This window comes from Hemitrygon akajei, chromosome 16 (assembly GCF_048418815.1).
Source record: "Hemitrygon akajei chromosome 16, sHemAka1.3, whole genome shotgun sequence".
Taxonomy (NCBI): domain Eukaryota; kingdom Metazoa; phylum Chordata; class Chondrichthyes; order Myliobatiformes; family Dasyatidae; genus Hemitrygon; species Hemitrygon akajei.
In genome coordinates, this window is record NC_133139.1 from 50416286 (window position 1) to 50436926 (window position 20641).

General features: G+C 41.8%; 1 protein-coding gene across 1 annotated transcript; it reads right to left on the minus strand.

The window, feature by feature from the left end:
• Nucleotides 1–6925: 6925 nt before the first annotated feature.
• Nucleotides 6926–20011, minus strand: LOC140740038 (E3 ubiquitin-protein ligase TRIM62-like). Its single transcript, XM_073068855.1, has 6 exons — nt 19280–20011; nt 12522–12617; nt 11159–11392; nt 9998–10020; nt 8340–8488; nt 6926–7471 (listed from the first exon to the last, which is right to left on the minus strand). The coding sequence occupies exons 1-6, from the start codon at nt 19835–19837 to the stop codon at nt 6927–6929; spliced, it is 1605 nt and encodes a 534-aa protein (XP_072924956.1). The 5' UTR covers nt 19838–20011; the 3' UTR covers nt 6926.
• Nucleotides 20012–20641: the final 630 nt, after the last annotated feature.

Here is a 20641-nt window from a genome sequence, read left to right on the forward strand (position 1 = left end):
CGCAGTCTGACTCCCTTTGAGATTTGTTTGTGAGAAGAATTTGTATGTGAGATGAATTACTTTTAAAGCCTTGTGAATGCAGTCGTTTGTTCACCCAGCAAATTAGATAGCTAACTCATTACATTGTTTTGGGGGAATTGATTGAAAGAATACCAGCAAGGAGATTGCATTCAAATGTTGATATGTGCTGGTTAATAAAGTAGCCAGGCCATGCATGATATGAAACAGCATGACGGGAAAACTATAGTGTCGAGTGTTTTTCAGTGAAATTTAATTGTTAGAAATTCTTGTCCCGGTCCAGTCTCTCCCTATGCCCTGCTTTAGTTCCTGCATGAAAGTTAGCACTAAAAAGTCCTTCAATAATATTTCAAAATAAGTTTAATATTTTCAGTGGGATATTACTAGGTCTCTGAGAATATCCCAACACAGTAAATTAACATTCATCCTAATATTTCCTGCTATTAACAAATTGCCCTGTGTTACGTTCCCCAGTAACCGGGTGACTTACCAGCAAAGATAGATAGGTCCGCTGAAACCTGGTGCTACTATTTTCAAACGTTTTTATTTATAAAGGGGCACAAACGTATGGTTAATACAAAACATTCAGATCATATACGTCGTCACAACTCAATCTAAAGCACAGGTATAGTAATAATCAATCAGAAATAAGCTCTATCGTTGTCTAGGGGTAATGTAGATATATATTGTTTACAGGATATCTAAAAGTCTTTTGCGGTCACTGCAGTTCCACCAGCTGCCGTCGGTTGTGGTGTCACGTTGGTGCACTTTTGTTAGAAAGAGAGAGAGAGATGAGATGAAACAGTTACCCGACCGGTTTTCCAACCTGGAGGAGTTCGGTTTGTCGGAGCCTCGTTGGGGGAATGAACGCTCATCTGTGGCCTCCCCTGTAGCTAAGCCGTTCTTCCGTTGTGGGGTCGCCAATCCCAGGCAAGGAAAAGACGCACACGAACCCCACCACCGGCTATCACTATCAAAACGCTGTCATAGGATTTCTAGCGTGTCTTCTGGTGCGTCTGAGGCCCCGCCTCGGCAGCCCACCTTTTATCTGGACTGGCAGGGTTGTAGATGTCAATCAGGGTGGGGGGGTGAGGCAATCTTTCCCCCATCACCCAGCCCACGTTGCCCTAGGGCTTTACACGTGGTCTTCATGAGACAATAGTCAGAGTCACTTTATTCTGCTTCTCGGGAGAACGTGGTCTTCCGCACGTCTCCCTCTCTCTCTCCCATTTCCTGTGTCTATTCAGCACGTCTCTCCCCCTCTTGGGTCAGTTGACCCCCCCTTGACTAGGGCTCTTGCGATTCTCACAAAGGAGGGGGCTGAGGTCATAACACCTGTAAATTCTGAGCTCATAGATGAAAATGTTACAAACAATGCTATTTTTTGCATTGAACAACAACTACTTTGACTTCATTCACTTTTTCTGGATCAAACTTTCAGCTCTGGATTCTTGCATAGGCCTAAACAACACCATATACTTTAAGTCCTGTTTAGGCACCTTCTTTAACTCCTTTTTCAGCAACTGAATGGAGGTTGCTTTCGTGCATCCATACAGAGCTATAAAATTTTATGACTGGCACCAATTTTCACATGGTCCATTTTCCTTTCTGCATCCACTTACTTGTCTCTGTCTCAGTGGATAGATGAGTAACCACCAACCATTAAAGGCTGAAGATTCTCATAACTACACTTTCTCTTGTGAGGACTCCATTCTTTGATCTTATTCTATCATATATACTCTGCAGACAGCACTTCCAGCACTGGCATGTCTCCTTTTTTCCTTAGCATGACTTTCTTTTCATTATTGTTGGCAGAGTTCTTGCAAACACCTCACTAATTTCCTGCACCTCTGCTCTCACCCGATCCTCTTAGTCAGACAAGAACAGATTTCCTTTAGTCCTCACCTTCCACTCTGCTAGGTGCTACATTCAGTAAACTATTCTTTGCATATTTTTCAACTTCCAGTGAGACACATTAGTGTCGCTCTGCTTTTAGCATTCTGAAGGGATTTTGTGACACCGCTGTTGTCCCTACCAGCCATTCTTGCAGAAGATGCACTTTTATTTCACCTTTCTCAGCAGCCAAGGACTTGAACAATTCTTTCAGGTGAGGGGGTGATTAATTTGTTTCTTTCAGTCTGGTGCTTTGCATTTGGTGTTCAGTTTGGTCCTCTCTATGTTGGACAAACCAAACAGCTGGGGATTGGGTATATGGTAGGTTTACAGAGCATAGGGACTGGGAGTGTGCCAGCCTTTGGGTCTGGAGCCTGCAGCATAGCATGAGCTGATGGCTGGGGGAATAGGGTAAGGAGATAGCAAAGGATATTGTGCTTGCGTGCACGTGCGTTTGTGTTTGTGCAAAAGACTGAGTGTTTGAGAATCATTTGAATTTTAAAAGATAACCAGAGTGTCATTGTCTCTAAAACCACCTCTTTGTTTCAGTTCATGTAGAGATGCATTTCAGGAACATGTCTCTCCATGATTTTTTCTGTGAAGGCAGATACAGAATATTTGTTTAATTTCTGTCATTCCTCGCAAAATCATCACCTCTGTAAGGGATCCACCTTAACTTTGCAAATTTGTTCCTTTTCACTGGGTGTTTTTAAATTTCTCACTAGATTATCATATTTGATTTTATCTTTTTGTTCTCTCTTGTTGAATTCTGATTTTTTTCCCCCAGTTCTCAAGCTTGCCTTTCTTTTTGGTAAAATTGAGTCTTCTCCTTTGATATCAAGCTGTCCTTAAATTTTATTGTTTCCTTGGACTTTTTTCCCCCTAGTTTTTGTGCCATGGAGGGATACATTTTCACTGTACACAGTATATTAATGATTTTAAAGTTAGTCATTGTTTATTAACCATTATTCCTTTTAATGTACCTTCCGGTAGAGTTCTGTTATGGTGATACAAAATCTGTGAATGTTGACAAGAAAGATAAACCAGTCCATTATTTGCTCTCCAGGTAATTCTATGCAAGATATTACAGTTTTTAATGTGGAAAGTGCATAGGCTTTTAAATTTTCAAATGCGGTATACAGTCTTTGAAGGTGATCTTATTGAGGCAGAAATTTCTGACCTAGTTAGCATTCTCTCCAACTTTGCATTTTACATTCCTTCATTTTGTTTTCATAGAATTGTCCCACTCAGGATCAGGTGCCCCTTGGCCTACCTTGTCCATGACAACTGTGATCCCTATCTACTGTATGCTAATTCCATTTGCCTTCATTAACCCTGCATCCCTTTAATATCCAAATACTGCCCAAATTACTTTTAATCTTTGTAATTGTATGTGTCCCTACCACTTACTCTGGTATCTTTTCCTGCTGAGTGGAAAAATTTGTGTCTCAGTTCTAAAATTTCTCCATCTCACCCTTAACCTGTGCTTTCTAGTTCTAGACCTCTGCAGCCTTAGAAAAAAACTATATATCCTGTTAAATCTCTATGTTCACTTTTCAGCTTTCTACATTCCAGTGAGAAAAAACCCAGCCTTTCCAATATCTCTGCCCTTCCAGGCACCACCCTACTGAATCTGTTTTGCACTCTCTGTTGGTACCACAATAATTGCATAGTGTGGTGAGCACTCTGTACCCAGTACTCCAAGTGCCACTAACCCATCTACAGATGTCACATGGAGTCCCAACTTCTATACTCAATGACCCAGGCTCTGAAGGCAAGCATACGAGTGCTGACTTTATCCACCTGTGTCACCACTTACAGCAAACTACAGACTTGGACCTCAAGGTTCCTCAATACATCACTTCTCCTCGGGTCCCTGCCATTTACTTTTATACCTTATCAGAATTTGCATTACCTCACATGTGTCTTATTCAAATTCCACATCAATGCTCTGTCCAACCATCCAGCACACTGTATCTTCATACAACCTTCTTCACCTTCTATAACTCTACCAATTTTCATATTGTCTACAAACATATTAACTAGACCACCTACCTTTTTATCCATGTCCTTTACATACATTACAAACAACAAAAGTCCCTGCACTGACCCCTGCAGTACACAACTTTTTGCAGACTTGCAGTTAGTAAAGCACCCATCACACTTCAGATGCCGTGTCTTAATTTTCTAGACCAACCTACCATGTGGGATCTTATCAAATACCTCACTGACGTGAATGTAAACCATATTTACCACTTGCCTTCATCAACTTTACCTCCTCAAAAAAATCTAACTGCCCTTATCTTTTGGCTTTTCAGTTTTCCTCGTGTGTTTTCTAACTTGCAACATTAATCCATCAGTCAAATTCCTTCTTCAATAGCTTATGCCCACAGCCACTCTGGCCTCACCCTATTAAATATATTACTTCTGTCTTATTTCTCCCCTGTAATCTCTGACACTTAAAACTAATGTATTATTTTTATTTTCCAATTCTGACGAAACTTTGGTTTTAAACATTAACCCTTGTCTATATTGATGGAGGGTACCTCTCCTACTGAGTGATCAGATATAAGCTACTTTGAACTGAGAATGAAAGGAAATTCCCATTCTTGGAATTCTGAAAACTGCTCCTGAAACAAAAATGCAGCTGCTTGAAATCTGAAATAAAAACAGTAAATGCTGGAAACTCTCAGCAGGGTCAGGCAGCATCTGTGGAGAGAGAAACAGTTGATGTTGCAGGTTGGAGACCCCTCATCAGAACTTTGGGAACTCTGTACCTCAAGAGACTCTGTGGATCTTCAATCACTGAGTTTGGTCAAGGCTGAGAGTGGACACTGGAGAATCTTGAGGACAGAAGATTGTTGAGATACAGATCAATTTTTTTTTGAAAGGGCAGTAAAGGCTGGCAGAGCCACGTGGCCTACTCCATTTCCTATTTACTTATGTTTCAGCCAACCACAGCTGACAGTCCCCATGTTGCAGACAGAGATATAGCCAGTCAGGATAGAATAGGGGTGGGGAGCCTCACTCGTTTCAGTATCCTCAGGCCAGAACCCTTCATCATCAATGCTGCCTGGCCCACTGAGTTCCTCCAACATTTTGTATGTTCTTTTCTTCAAAAGCCTATCACCCCTGCTGGGACATAGGCCACTTAGAGCAGCACTCTGTCCTAGACCAGTCTTTCAAGTTATATCCAGGCATGGCTGATCTTCAAAGAACCTTCCTCTCCCAGGGATGAGGTTTTTGGAGCTTCTATTAGCGTTTCTGTAGCTCTGTATTTTTACAGGATGGGGTCTCAAGCCCAACCCTCTTCCTTTCACAGTTGGGCCTGGGACCGTCCATGGTAGGGATAACTTTGTGTATGTTGCTCTGGATTTCCAGCATCTGCAGAATCTCTTGTTCTTTCATCTTTTGAAATGTTGTTTTAATTTTAGTCAACTTCAAGTGTACTCAGACTGATGGATCGGCTCCGACTTTGAAAGGTATTTTTCCTGCTATCTTGACGTCCATCAGTATCTGGTATTATGCCCCTTACCCTGACTTGCGCTCGTCTACCCGAGACAACATATCAACTAGAAACAGTCACAGTCAGATGCTAGAAAGTAAGTGTGTGTGTTTGCGTGCGCGATTGTGAGAACAAAGTAGAGTCTGATTGATTTTCCATGGACGAATTGGAATTAGAATTGGTAAATGTGTTTATTATTGTCACATGTACCAAGGTGCAGTGAAAACATGTCTTGCATACTATTCATACAAATCAAAATAGGCAAGTATAGACAAAGGAGAATCAGTGGATGTTGAATACTTTGATTTTCAGAGGGCCTTTGACAAGGTGATGCAGATGAGCCCATGGCATTACAAGAAAGATACTAGCATTAATAGAGCATTGGCTGATTGGCAGGAGGCAAAGAGTGGGAATAAAGAGAGCTTTTTCTGGTTGGTCGGTGGCAGTAATTGGTGTTCCAGAGGGGTCAGTGTTGGGATGACTTCTTTTTACATTGTGTGTCAGTGATTTAGATGACAGAATTGATGGCTTTGTGGCCAAGTTTGTGGATGATACAAAGAGAGGTAGAGGGGCAAGTAATGTTGAGGAAGCAGAGAAGCTGGAGAAGGACTTGGAGAGATTAGGAAAATGGGCAAAGAAGTGGCAGATGGAATACAGTGTCAGGAAGTGTATGGACATGCACTTTGGTAGAAGGAATGAAAACGTAGACTATTTTCTAAGTGGACAGAAAACTTCAAAAATTGAGCTGCAAAGGGACTTGGGAATCATTGTGCAAAATTCCCTAATGGTTAACTTGCAGGTTGAGTTGGTGGTGAGAAAAGCAAATGCAATGTTAACATTCATTTTGAGAAGACTAGAATACAAAAACAAAAGATGTCATGCTGAGGCTTAAAAGATATAAGGCACTGGTGAGGCCTCACTTGGAGTACTGGGAGCAGTTTTGGGCTCCTTGTCTAAGAAAGGATGAGATAATGTACAGTGACATTGGGGAGGGTCCAAAGGAGGTTCACAAAAATGATTCTGGGAATGAAAGGTTTATCATATAAGGAGCATTTGATGGCTCTGGGCCTGTATTTTTTGGAAATTAGAGGAATGGGGGGGGGGGGGGGGTTATCATTGAAACTCATCAAATGTTGAAAAGCCTAGACAGAGTGGATGTGGAGAGGATGGTTCTAGGACTGGAGGGCACAACCTTAGAATCTAGGGACATCCATTTAGAATGGAGATGAAAAGGAATTTCTTTAGCCAGAGGGTGGTGAATCTGTGAAATTAGTTGCCACAGGTGGCTCTGGAGGCAAGGTTATTGGGTGTACTTATGATGGTGATTGATAGATTCTTGGTAAGTTAGAGCATGAAAGGTTATGGGGAGAAAGCAAGAGAATGGGGTTAAGAGGGAAATGGATCAGCCATGATCAAATGGCAGAGCAGACTTGAGGGGCCAGCAACCTAATTCTGTTCCTATGTCTTACGGTCTTATTTTGCATACACAGTATAATTAGTACTGAACTTATCACTTGAGAATGCGTAGAGACAAGGATGTGGTGAAATCAGCCACTCCCAGTGCTGGGTGGAGGGGTTTAGTGAACACTTGCTGTCGAAAGGTGTGTAAAGGCACTAATTTCTTGTCCACCACACTGTAAAAGGAAATCATTCCACCTTCAAAGTCCACATACACACCCACCCTGCTGGGCATCTGAACAGTCAGCGTGGTAACATTATCATCATGCAAGGCTGCGAGACTGCCGGGCTCAGAGTATAGGCACCATGATTCCTTGTTTTGTCCCAGGGAACATTCTTTACCCTCGCCCTTCCGTCTCAGGCTCTCGTAACATACACCGATATCCCAGCGGCGGCGCTCTCCACCCACCTCCACCTCCCAGTAGCAGCGGCCGGTGCTCACTCTCTCCGTGCATACAACCTGCCACCAGTAGTTGAACCTCTTGGGGCTATCAGGGTAAGGCTGCCAGTGTTTGGAACCCGACACAGACCGGTTACCATCAGACAGGATTAGATGCGGAAATGCTGTGCGAGGGTCCAGGCTTGGCGTCTGTCCATCTTTGAGGCAAAGGAGGGGCTGAGTGAGATTATGGATGCTGAAAGCTAGAGCTACAAACAATCTGCTGGAGGAATTCTATTTTGAGTGGCCTCTGTGAGAGGTTGGGAAGGAGATGTTAACATTTCAGGTTGTGGCCCTACATTGCACAGTCAGAGAGTTCCAGCTATGAACCCCTGACAAAGTTAGAGCTCATCTCAGTATGGCAGGCACCCCTCCACTGCTGCTCCATCAAACAGTGTTCCTTAGAACACACTTGGCCCCACACACGAAGGACTTACTTACTGTCCGTTACACCTTCTGGCGTTTAGGGCAATAATTAAGGTCTTCTTTCTGTCCTTGGTCATCATACTGTCATATACAAATGTAGAAGGATTTTCATTGCTGTTTCTGCAACAGTTTTGTTGACCATTTGGGATTGTTAGTCCTGAGCTGAACCCCAGAACCTGGAGCTTTGACCTGTTAGGTATGGGTGACCCTACCAAGACCAAAAACATAAAGCGCTGACTCCAGCAAGCATAACTGTCCAGGTCATTGAGGTACACAAGCCTCCAAACCACAACACGGTTGTGGTCCTCTTAGAGGACACATGAGGAAGCATGTCATTAAACTGGAAAAGTTCACAAGTATATTGTTAGGACCGTAGAGCTCGAGTTATCAAGAAAGGCTAGTTAGGCAGGGATTGTTTTCCCTGGAGTAAGGGGGTTTGAGGGCAACATTATAAATGTAGGATATCATGAGGGGCATAGATATAGAGTTTTTCTCCCCACAATAATCAATCCCCTGTAATGCACTGCAATAGTCCTTCACTCACATCTGAGCTGTAGGTGGTTTGTATTTGTGGTGCTCTGTATCTATTTAGATACTTACACATACTGACCAGGAAGTTACTGTCCAGGGTTGGTGTGGGTGCTGCCACATACTGCCTTTGGACCCACTCTGCCAGCCTTTCCACAAGGGTTTTACCCAGATCTGAGGTGGGGGTCAGTGCCATGAATGGTTCAGATGCTTCCTTCATTCTACAGAAAAAAAAACACTTCCTTGTCACATTCCAAACTACTAAAGAATTACATTTCAATCACAATATTTTTACTGATTTGAAAATTGACTGGCGAGATGAACCAAAGTTTTCCAAACAACAAGAAAGTTAATTGTTGTAGGTATGTTGATTGAAGAAAAAATAATGGTTAATGTGATGGAAGATTTTGCTTTTCTTTGACTAGAGTCATTGGATCTTTTAAATTTACCCAAAGGGTTTACAAGATTTTGGACTGATATTTCTTTTAAAGGGGGCCTTGTAGAATGAGACTGCACTAACCTGGTATTTGCACAGGAAATAAAAACCTGTATCCTCAAGTCTGAGATGAGAGTGAGGGAGTGGGTGTGCAGGAGTGTGAAATCTCTATCCACTGAGCTGTGGTTGACATACAAATCATAAGCCAGCCAGTCTAATTCCAGCTCCATTCCCCAATGTCCCTTGTTTAGTATCTGCAGCCACAAGACACTACAGGTTGAGTACCCCTTGTCTGAAAATCCAAAACATATTTTTGAGCACTGACATGATGTAAAATTCCACAAGGTGCTGGGAATGTCCCAGGTGATGTACAGTCTTTTGTACACCTTAGACAGTTTTGAGAAATGACCTCACATATGGAATGTACCAAAGTTAATGAAAAATAGAAAAACACTAGTGGAAAAATAAAGATCTTGATCGTGTGTTGAAAGAGTGAATTCTCAGTGTTGGAATGAACATGTGCTGCTTAACGATATGCCTATCATAAAACAAGCAAAGATCTTCATGACAAATTGAACATTAATGTGAATATTCAGCAGCTGGCTGCAGAAATTTAAGAAAAGGCACGCCTCTAATGTTTAAAGTGCTGATCACAAAGCTGCAGAGAAATCCATTGATGAATTTGCCAAGATCATCGCTGATGAAAATCTAATACAAGTTCCAGAACAAATCTACAATGCTGATTGTTTTATACCTTACATAAACCTAAAAAAAAGTTAAATTCCAATACAGTGTACTGTAACCTTTTAATCAAAACTTGGCATCGTAGGTGGAGACTGAAAGCCTGCCTCTGTTACCCTTCACCCATTACATTTTCATTATATCAGTGGTGGGTAAGAATTTTATACTGTTAAATACATGTGTGATGACACTGCTTACCGATAGCACACAAATTCAGAGTCGGCAATGATGGCAATCCCAAGCGATCTTATTATATATTAAAAAATCTTAACTCTGAAACACTTCCGGCCCCAACCATTTTGGATAAATCATACTCAATCTGTATATGGAAATGCCTTGCCTCTTATGGCTGTGTTGCTTTATAGTCAGCAGTGAATTAAGCTTTTTTATTGTAAGACAGCCAGTGATACTCAATTGTTAACCACAAATGTTGATGAGTACTAAACAACCAGGACAATAAATGTAACAATGCAGAACTGCACACTTTCATTAAGTTTCTGGTTGATTGAGTGGGAATCATTTTGGTGAACTACATAAAATTTCTGCCTCTTACCTGTCTGCCATTGAATTAAGCTGCTATAATGAAGAACACAGAACAGTGTGAATAAATGTATTAGAACTATACATCCAAATCAGAATCAGGTTTAATATATGTCGTGAAACTTGTGAACTTAGTGGCTGCAGTCCAATACATGTTAAATATAGAATAATAAATTACAGTAAGTATATATGTATATTAAATAGTTAAAAACAGTGCAAAAACCAATACGGTAATAAAATATACATTTAATAAATTTTATAAAATATCCTATTTTGGTGATTCAAATAGTGATCATTTCAAATAATTTTATAATAATTTTTACTTGTTTATTTAAGGTGAAAATGAGAACACTGAGTCAATGAAGGCAAGATAATTATTGAGTTCCTTACATTTCTTGATTCTCCCAGAGTTTCATCTCTTGTAAGAAGTGTTTCAGGATGCATGTAGTCAATTACTCCTTTCTTATATTTTCCTGTTTTTTTACAACGTGGGAAGCCGTTTATTCTATCAAGTCTGTCACTTCTCAGAGCAATCCCAATGTTCTATTTAATTTGTTGTAATTTATTTACTCTCACATGTCAGCCAACCTGCTTCCATTCTTCTGCCACTCATCTACACTTGGAATAATCTACAGTAGCTAGATAACCTACCATCTTGGCTGTGGGATGTGGGAGGAAACCCATGCACTTACAGGGAGAATGTGTAATCTCCTCACAGACAGTACTGGAGATAAAGATCAAACTCAGGTCTCCGGAGCTTTAAGATGACTAAGTCTTTGCTACTTTTCATCTTCTCTGGGTTACAAGATACATCTAATGATTTACCCTTTTTTAAAACCAAAGATTGCTTCGATCTCCAGCCAGCCTTTCAGGTGGGTTAAACTGCAAGGTACCTATAGTAGTACAGATGGAAACATAAACATCTCAAGTTAAATTCCTTCATCTAATAAAGATTATTATATATAGGAATTTAACTTTTCATTCTCCAAAAAACCATCTAATTGTTTCTTAAGCCAATCGTTTTGGCCTTCACTGTTAAAACTGATTCATAAACTCTTATCCTTTAGTGAAAAATCAGCCAAGTTCTGAGAAGAGTAAGTACATGTTTGGCACAGCTTTGTGGGCTGTAGATTTTCTATGTTTCTATTTATTTTTTAAGAGACTAAGCAGGTACCTGAATAAATGAAAGTTCCCCATTGTGCTTCAGAAGTTCACTGAGATCAGAAAAGGACCTTTCAAAGTCTCTCACTTTCCTTTCAAGTTCACTGATCTTGCCATCAATCTCGGTGACCATCCGGGTTTGCTCAATTTCCAGGAATCGCAGAACTCTTCTCTCCTCCTTATCAATGTGCTTCCTTAGTGTCTCGTATTTTGCTTTAATTTTCATTTGCACATTTCTTTTCACACTCTTTAGAAAAAAGAAGTTTTTATCAGCTATTGTTGATAATTTCCTTGGCCATTGTGAAAAAACAACTGAGTGTTATAAGTGTTATTGGTGCCACATGTGAACAATTCCTGTTTAGCCATGGCAGAACTCACCAAAGTGTCAGTGGTGAGGGGCACAGATTCTCACTAACTTTTCTCACTTTGCAGTCCTTAAAGGCAACAGTATTAGGTGTGATTCTATGGACAAAGGGTCACACATACACATTTGAAAGTTAGTGGGCAACTTACTAACATATTGGCCGACTCTATTGTTTGCTCACTAATCTCATACACCTACAAGAGGGAATCTACAGATGCTGAAAATCCAAGCAACACACACAAAATGCTGGAGGAACTCAACAGGCCAGGCAGTATCTGTGGAAAAGAGTAGAGTCAACATTTTGGGATGAGACCCTTCAGCAGGACTCTTTACTTTGATATTGGATAGCAAGTGGAGGGAAAGATACTTCAACTGATTCAGGAAAGTTAAGCCAAATCTTTGGTAATCCAAACCAAGATCAATTTACTCAGTACAGAACAGACTTGATACCTGGGACCAAGTATAACATGGCTTCACCACACATAGCACGAGTCTGCTGAGTCATCTGGTAGGAAAACAGAGTAGTGCTTGATGCTGGAGGTCTGTGATTAATAATGTTTTACAGGGACCCATATTGGGTCCTCTGCTGTTTATATATAAATGACCTGGATGAAAATGTAGATAGGTGGGTTAGTAAGTTTGCAGGCATAGGTAGAGTAGATAGCCAGTATCTTTATACCCCAGGATTAAAATGTCTGATACCAGAGGTTGTGCATTTAAGGTGAGAAGGGGAGAAGTTCGAGACCCATGGAGCAAGCTTTTTTATATAAAGTGTGGTGGTTGCGAAGCCAAATATGATAGAAGCATTCAAGAGGCTTTCAGATACAGTAGGCACATAAACGTACAGGAAATGGAAGGATATGGATATTATGTAAGCAGAAGGGATTAGTTCAGTTGGGTATTTGATCACTAATTAGTTCAGCACAACACTCCCTGTGCTTTCACGGTTCCATGCTCTATGTTGTAGAATACCAGCAAGATTTGTTCTAGCTGTCCTATGACAGGATCCTACCTGTGCATTGCTCTTCTCTTTGTGAAGATCACTCAGAGCTAATTGAACAGTTTCAACATTATTTCGGATCTTCTGAAGCTGATGTTGCAAATGATTCTAAAGTGAAGCATTGAAAACATGATGAGTCAGGTTTATTAGCAATTTCACATTGTTCCAAAAACATGCATTTAAATGTGGAGAAAAACAAACCATATGAAGTTCAAGACATTGTCACCACTGAACAGAAAGGGAAGCAGCCATCTGATTTGCGGGTAAGCACACACCCAGGCAATTCAATGAGTTTAGTAAATGAAGAACCAATTAATTGGCCTGTGACACACCATCAGAAACAGAAGATCAATAAGCCCTGTAATATGACTATAAAAAGCAATTCCCCTTAAAATTCCTTTCTCTCAACTGAAACCTGTGCCCTCTTGTTTTTTAATGCCCTATTATGGGAAACAATTCTGACTACCCTATTTATATGCGTTATAATTTTATATACTTCCATTGGATCACCCTTAAGCATATCCAGTCTCTTCCCATATGGTCCTCCTGGCCAGGCAATGTCTTGACAAATCTCCCCTGCATGTTTCCAGCATGACCCTTACAGTAGAGTGGAGGCCAGAATGAAATACCATACTCATAGGCAGCCTAACTGGTGTCTTGTAAAATTCCAACATTATGTCGCAACTTTTATATTTGATGTACCAACCTATTGAGGCAAGCACATCATATACCTTCTTCAACATCCTGTTGCCACTTTCAGGGAACTACAAACTTGAATCCCCAGATCCCTCTGCTCATCAACGTTTCTTAATGCCCTTCTATTTACTGTACGTATAGCTCCTGTCTCTAACTTCACAAAATGCATCACCTTGCACTTGCCAGGATTAAATTCCACCTGCTAATGTTCTGCCCAATTTTCCTCCTGATCTCTGCCCTGCTGTAGCCGTAAACAACCTTCCTCACTACCTACAACACCACCAAATTTCATGTCATCTGCAAACTTACTAATCATATTTCCTACATTCACATTCAAGTTGCTAACATTTTGTCACAAACAGCAAAGGTCAAGCATCCTTCTCTGTGTTACACCATTAGTCAAAGACTTCCAATTAAAGTCTGAGCTTCCACCACTACCCCCTGCCTCCAATCACCAAGACAATTAGGCATCTTGCCTTGAATCTACAGTAATCTACTATAATCTTCTGGAGAAGAGCACCATGCAGGACTTGACAAATACCTTACTAAAGGTATTGCTCCATCAGTCTTATGAATTACTGCCTCAAAAACAAACCAAATTAGTGAGACAGGATCTTCCTCTTACAAAGCCACACCTACCATCTCTGATAAATCCTTACTTTTCAAATACACACAAGTTCTATCTCAGGAACATGCAGCCAGGAGGTAATGAACCGGGTCAGGTCACAGATCTCTCAGTGGGTCAGCATCTGGGGGACAGTGACCACCGCACCCTGGCCTTTAACAGAGGGTCGTGGTGGAGGGAGTACATTCGAATTGGAGGGTTGTGACTAGTGGTGTCCCACAAGGATCGGTTCTGGGACCTCTACTTTTCATGATTTTTATTAATGACCTGGATGTGGGCGTAGAAGGATGGGTTGACAAGTTTGCAGATGACACAAAGGTTGCTGGTGGTGTGGATAGTGTTGAGGATTATCAAAGATTGCAGAGAGACATTGATAGGACGCAGAGGTGGGCTGAGAAGTGGCAGATGGAGTTCAACCCGGAGAAGTGTGAGGTGGTACACTTTGGAAGGACAAACTCCAAGGCAGAGTGCAAAGTAAATGGCAGGGTACTTGGGAGTGTGGAGGAGCAGAGGGATCTGGGGGTACATGTCCACAGATCCCTGAAAGTTGCCTCACAGGTAGATAGGGTAGTTAAAGCTTATGGGGTGTTAGCTTTCACAAGTCGAGGGATAGAGTTTAAGAGTCGCGATGTAATGATGCAGCTCTATAAAACTCTGGTTAGGCCACACTTGGAGTACTGTGTCCAGTTCTGGTCGCCTCACTGTAGGAAGGATGTGGAAGCATTGGAAAGGGTACAGAGGAGATTTACCAGGATGCTGCCTGGTTTAGAGAGTATGCATTATGATCAGAGATTAAGGGAGTTAGGGCTTTACTCTTTGGAGAGAAGGAGGATGAGAGGAGACATGATAGAGGTGTACGAGGTATTAAGAGGAATAGACAGAGTGGACAGCCAGCGCCTCTTCCCCAGGGCACCACTGCTCAGTACAAGAGGACATGGCTTTAAGGTAAGGGGAGGGAAGTTCAAGGGGGATATTAGAGGAAGGTTTTTCACTCAGAGTGGTTGGTGCATGGAATGCGCTGCCTGAGTCAGTGGTGGAGGCAGATACACTAGTGAAGTTTAAGAGACTACTTGACAGGTATATGGAGGGATTTAAGGTGGGGGGATATATGGGAGGCAGGGTTTAAGGGTCAGCATAACTATGGGTTGAAGGGCCTGTAATATGCTGTACTATTCTATGTTCTAGGTTAGAACTTTATTACTGAGAATGTAGAAGATGAGAGGAGATTTGATAGAGGTACACAAAATTATGAGAGGTATAAATAACTATATAACCATATAACAATTACAGCACGGAAACAGGCCATCTCTGCCCTTCTAGTCAGTGCCGAATGCTTACTCTCACCTAGTCCCACCGACCTGCACTCAGCCCATAACCCTCCATTCCTTTCCTGTCCATATACCTATCCAATTTTACTTTAAATGACAATATCGAACCTGCCTCTACCACTTCTACTGGAAGCTCATTCCACACAGCTACCACTCTCTGAGTAAAGAAGTTCCCCTTCGTGTTACCCCTAAACTTTTGCCCCCTAACTCTCAACTCATGTATCTTGTTTGAATCTCCCCTACTCTCAATGGAAAAAGCCTATCCACGTCAACTCTATCTATCCCCTCATAATTTTAAATACCTCTATCAAGACCCCTTCAACCTTCTATGCTCCAAAGAATAAAGACCTAACTTGTTCAACCTTTCTCTGTAACTTAGGTGCTGAAACCCAGGTAACATTCTAGTAAATCTTCTCTGTACTCTCCCTATTTTTTTGACATCTTTCCTATAATTCGGTGACCAGAACTGTAAACAATACTCCAAATTTGGCCTCACCAATGCCTTGCACAATTTTAACATTACATCCCAATTCCTACACTCAATGCTCTGATTTATAAAGGCCTACATACCAAAAGCTTTCTCTTCACCATCCTATCCACATGAGATTCCACCTTCAGGGAACTATGCACCATTATTCCTAGATCACTCTGTTCTACTGCATTCTTCAATGCCCTACCATTTACCACGTATGTCCTATTTTGATTAGTCCTACCAAAATGTAGCATTAAACTCCATATGCCATCTCTCAGCCCACTCTTCTAACTGGCTTAAATCTCTCTGCAAGCTTTGAAAACCTACTTCATTATCCACAACACCACTTATCTCAGTATCATCTGCATACTTACTAATCCAATTTACCACCCCATCATCCAGATCATTAATGTATATGACAAATAACGTTGGACCCAGTACAGATCCCTGAGGCACACTACTAGTCACCAGCCTCCAACCTGACAAACAGTTAACCACCACTACCCTCTGGCATCTCCCATCCAGCCACTGTTGAATCCATTTTACTACTTCAATATTAATACCTAAAGATTGAACCTTCCTAACTAACCTTCCGTGCGGAACCTTGTCAAAGGCCTTACTGAAATCCATATAGACAACATCCACTGTTTTACCTTCATCAACTTTCCTAGTAACCTCTTCAAAAAATTCAGTAAGATTTGTCAAACATGACCTTCCATGCACAAATCCATGTTGACTGTTTCTAATCAGACCGTCTATCCAGATAATTATATATACCATCTCTAAGAATACTTTCCATTAATTTACCCACCACTGACGTCAAACTTACAGGCCGATAATTGCTAGGTTTACTCTTAGAACCCTTTTTAAACAATGAAACAACATGTAAACAACTTTAGTAATGGAAGGTAGCTCATCAGCCCCTTCTCAAAGGCAATTAGGAATGGCAATAAATCCTGATCCTGATAGCATTACCTCAAATTCAAAACACATCAACTTCACCTCTTATCCACTTTAGCACAAATCTTTTCATCTTGGAAACATTTCGCCATCCCTTCATCGCTGGGTCAAGATCATGGAATTCCCTCCCTAACAGCATTGTGGGTGAACCCACACCTCAGGCACTTAAGCAGTTTAAACAGGCAGTTCATCACCACCTCAAGGGCAATTAGGGATGGGCAATAAATGCTGGCTTAGCTGGCGATGCTCACATCCCACAAATTTAAAAATCTGATTCTTGCCTCTCTTTCTACATTACTTTACATAATTCATTTTTAATTTTATCTCTAATATTTCCTTTCTTGGATGGAACCCCATCTGTGTAAATGTTAACTATTTCTCGCTTTGCAGGTACTGCCCAGTCTGCTGAGTATTTCCAGACCTTTTTTTTTGCCAGCAACTGTATCATAGAACATAACATAGCATAACATAGGTACAGGCCTTCTGGCCTACAAAATCTGTGCTGTCCATGGTACCACGGTTTCCTGCACATGGTCTACATCCTCCAATTCCTGCCTGTTCAAAATCTGTTTAAAGACCTCTAAAATGTTGTTACCATATCTGGTTCTACCAGGTCACCTGGTAGCACATTCCAGATACCTACCACACTTGGTGTATAAAAATACTTCCCTGATCACATTTCCTATAAACTGTCCTCCACTCACCTTAAAGCTTATGTCCCCTAGTATGCAACATTTCCACCTTGGGGAAAAGGCTCTGGCTGTCTACCCTACTTAGACCTCTCATTATTATTTTATATACTTGTATCAGACTATTCTTCAGCTTTTGATACTCCAAAGAAAACAATCCAAGTTTGTCCGACCTCTCCTTATACCTACAATTCTTTAAGCCAGGCAACATGGTTGCAAATCTCTTCTGCACCTTCTCCAAAGCTGCCACATTTTTCCAGCAAAGGGGCATCCACAACTGCACACAATACTCTAAATGTGACCAAAGTAAAGTTTTATACAGCTGCTGTATGACTTTACAACTTTTGTATTTAACACCACAGTTGTTGCTTCACCTGCCAAGTATTTCCAGCAGTTTCTGTTTATCTCAGATTTCCAGCATTAATGACCTGATCTCTGGTACACTGGAGAACATGAGGTGAGATGAGGTGACCACTTTGTGGGAACCATGCTTCAAAAGTAGAGCCACCTTGAATGTTTTGTTACCTGTCATTTTAATTCTCCACTCCCACATTGATCTATCGGTCTGTGGTCTCCTACACTGTTTGACAAGCTCCAAGGGCAACATCTCAATTTACCTCTGTCTTCAACTTGAGTCTGGGTCAGCGCATTCAGCCATCTGTGTTATTGGCTCACTTATCTATCTATCTACGTATCTATCTATCTGTCAGCCTGTCTATCTACCTATTTGACTATCTATCTATCTGTCTGTCTATCTGTCTATCAATCTATCTATCTGGCTGTCTATCTATCTGTCAACTATTTCATAGTTGTTATGCACAAAGTTTCCTCCCAATTTACCCCTATTAAACTTTAGGAATGAACAGATAATCTCATTTACAGCTTCCCTACACAACAACCCTGTCCTCTCCCTCAGTGATATTCACTTTGTCTTCTCCATCTCTCCTCATCCTTTCCACAGTTCTGACGAAGGTAATTTTTCACAGGGAAGTTGATCTGTATATGAAAGGAGGTGCCAGAGGAAGTGGTAGAGTTGGGTATAATTACAAAGTTTAGGAAAAACTTGGGGAGGTATATGGATAAGTTTGGAAGGATATGGGTCAAATGCAGGCAAGTGGAATTAACGTAGATGGAACTTGGTAGGACAGGGACGTTCTACTGAATGGGGTCTGTTTCCTTATTGTAATAATTTAAACTTTTCCATTCGGGTATCTGTTTCCCTCTAACTGTCCCACGTTGTAGCTGCTTCACAGACGCGGCCTGACCACCAGGGTATTTCCACATTTTCTATTTTATTGCTACTGGCAAGAGCATAAACGTCTGTGGAAAAGTAATTGGGACATTTCGGTTGTGTAACGTTTTCTACGAGCCTCCGTATCACCCAATCCCACCGCCCTCACTGAGTGGTTCCCTATTTCTCAATCCCGCACCTCGGCGGATCATTCAGTGGGGCAGCCCCCTCCCACACTTTCTCAACAAACCCTCTTACTCTGAGAACTCCTGCTTCTTTACCACACCCCTCAGCTTCTCCATCCTCCCTGAATTTTCTCAGACATCCTCTCCGGTCACTTCAGCCATCGCCGATTCCCTTGCATCTTTTTGAAGAGCCTGACGTTGTTTGTTGAGCCGACGGTGCACCAGGGAACCGCACACGCCCTAGCATATTCATTATTTATGCAGATTTACAATAATTCGTGTAAACCTACAGAGCCCAGAGAATGGACAATCGACTGCGCTTACAATATGAAAGCGGTGGCTGTTGACTAGAACACCCTACTTATACCAGCATCAAGTCCCAGGCATGATCTGACTTCACAGGTGTCGACTACCATTGGCTGCGGTGCCGAATTCAACACTTCACATAAACTTAGTTTCTAGCTTATATTAATGGTTCTTGCAACAAAACATAAACAAAAGCCGCAATTAGCAAATTTCACCGATTTAAACAGGTTAAAGTAAAAACTTTGCAGCTTGTCATTTTGTGTCCATTCCGCCCTTACCCTCAGCTCCTTCTCTCCTTCGCTGATGCTCTCGCAACGGTGATCCTTGTGTTTCCCAATTAAGGTACAGAGGGTGCAGACACACACTTGATCATCTTTACAGTATATCTTCAGCAGCTCCTGGTGCTCCGTGCATTTCCACTGGGATACGTCTGCAGTAGGTTCGATCAGGAGGTGGTTTTTGAAGACGGCGCTCTCGGTGTGGTGCCTGAGGTGCTCAGGACACATCGAGGCTTCGCACTTGAGACAGGTTTTGACGGCTGACCGCGTCTTCTGGGTGCAGTAGTTACACAGAATTGCGTTCTGGGAGACCCCCAGAGCCAGGTATCTTTGAACAATGTTCGCCAGCTTTAAATTCCGTTCCAGCGCCGGCTTCTCACTGTATTCTGTCCTGCATTCCGGACACGAGTAACTGACCGTAGCTGACCAGGTCTCTTCGATACAGGTGCAGCAGAAGTTGTGCTTGCAGTCAAGAACGACGGGGTCCGTATAGATCTCCAAACAAATCGCACATGTCAATTCTTCTCCCAAAGCATCCTGAGCTAAACCGGCTGCCATCTTCAAGGCGGAAGATCGCTGAAGTGTGGAGCACTATTGTGTTTTTAACATTTGTTTGGAACAATTGATTCAGCAAAACAGCCAGTGATTGTGTCCCCTGGAGGGCAAGGGCGTGTGGAGTGTAGCTGTTTACATCACTCCGGAGTTTTACTAAAACACCCAGATCTGAGAACAAAATTATTAACAAATTTACACTACGAATAATTGTAAAAGCAATTAAAATGCATGTCATTTTATTGACGAGCTAAATCAAGTACAGTCTGATTTCTCCAACCTGATGGCATGAACATTGAGTTCTCTAACTTCCGTTAATGCCCCTCCTCCCTGATATATTTAGCCCCCCCCCCCTTTTTCTCTCTGCCTGTTCTCCATCTCCCTCTGGTGCTCCCCTCCCCTTTTCTTTCTCCGTAGGCCTCCTGTCCCATGATCCTTTCCCTTCTCCAGCTCTGTATCCCTTTTGCCAATCACCTTTCTGGCTCTCAGCTCCACCCATCCCCTCCGGTCTTCTCCTATCATTTCACATTCCCTCCCCCCACCCCACTACTTTCAAATCTCTTACTATCTTTTCTTTCAGTTAGTCCTGACGAAGGGTCTCGGCCCGAAACGACGACAGTGCTTCTTCCTATAGATGCTGCCTGACCTGCTGCGTTCCACCAGCATTTTTGTGTTGCTTGAATTTCCAGCATCTGCAGATTTCCTCGTGTTTACAGTCTGATTTAATTACTTTTCAGTTTTAATACCATCTGTAAAAAGTGCTAATTATTCGGGCACATTAATAATCAAACCCAGAGTCTACAATGGAAA

Bases quoted from the DNA above. Each gene is read 5' to 3' on its own strand.
- LOC140740038 (XM_073068855.1), bottom strand. From the start codon at position 19,837: ATGGCAGCCGGTTTAGCTCAGGATGCTTTGGGAGAAGAATTGACATGT. The intron at 10,021-11,158 runs GTACCTGCTTAG...TCTTCATTATAG, and splicing joins GGGAACTTTCATTTATTCAG to CAGCTTAATTCAATGGCAGA. The intron at 8,489-9,997 runs GTAAGAGGCAGA...TTTTTTCTGTAG, and splicing joins CTTAATTCAATGGCAGACAG to AATGAAGGAAGCATCTGAAC.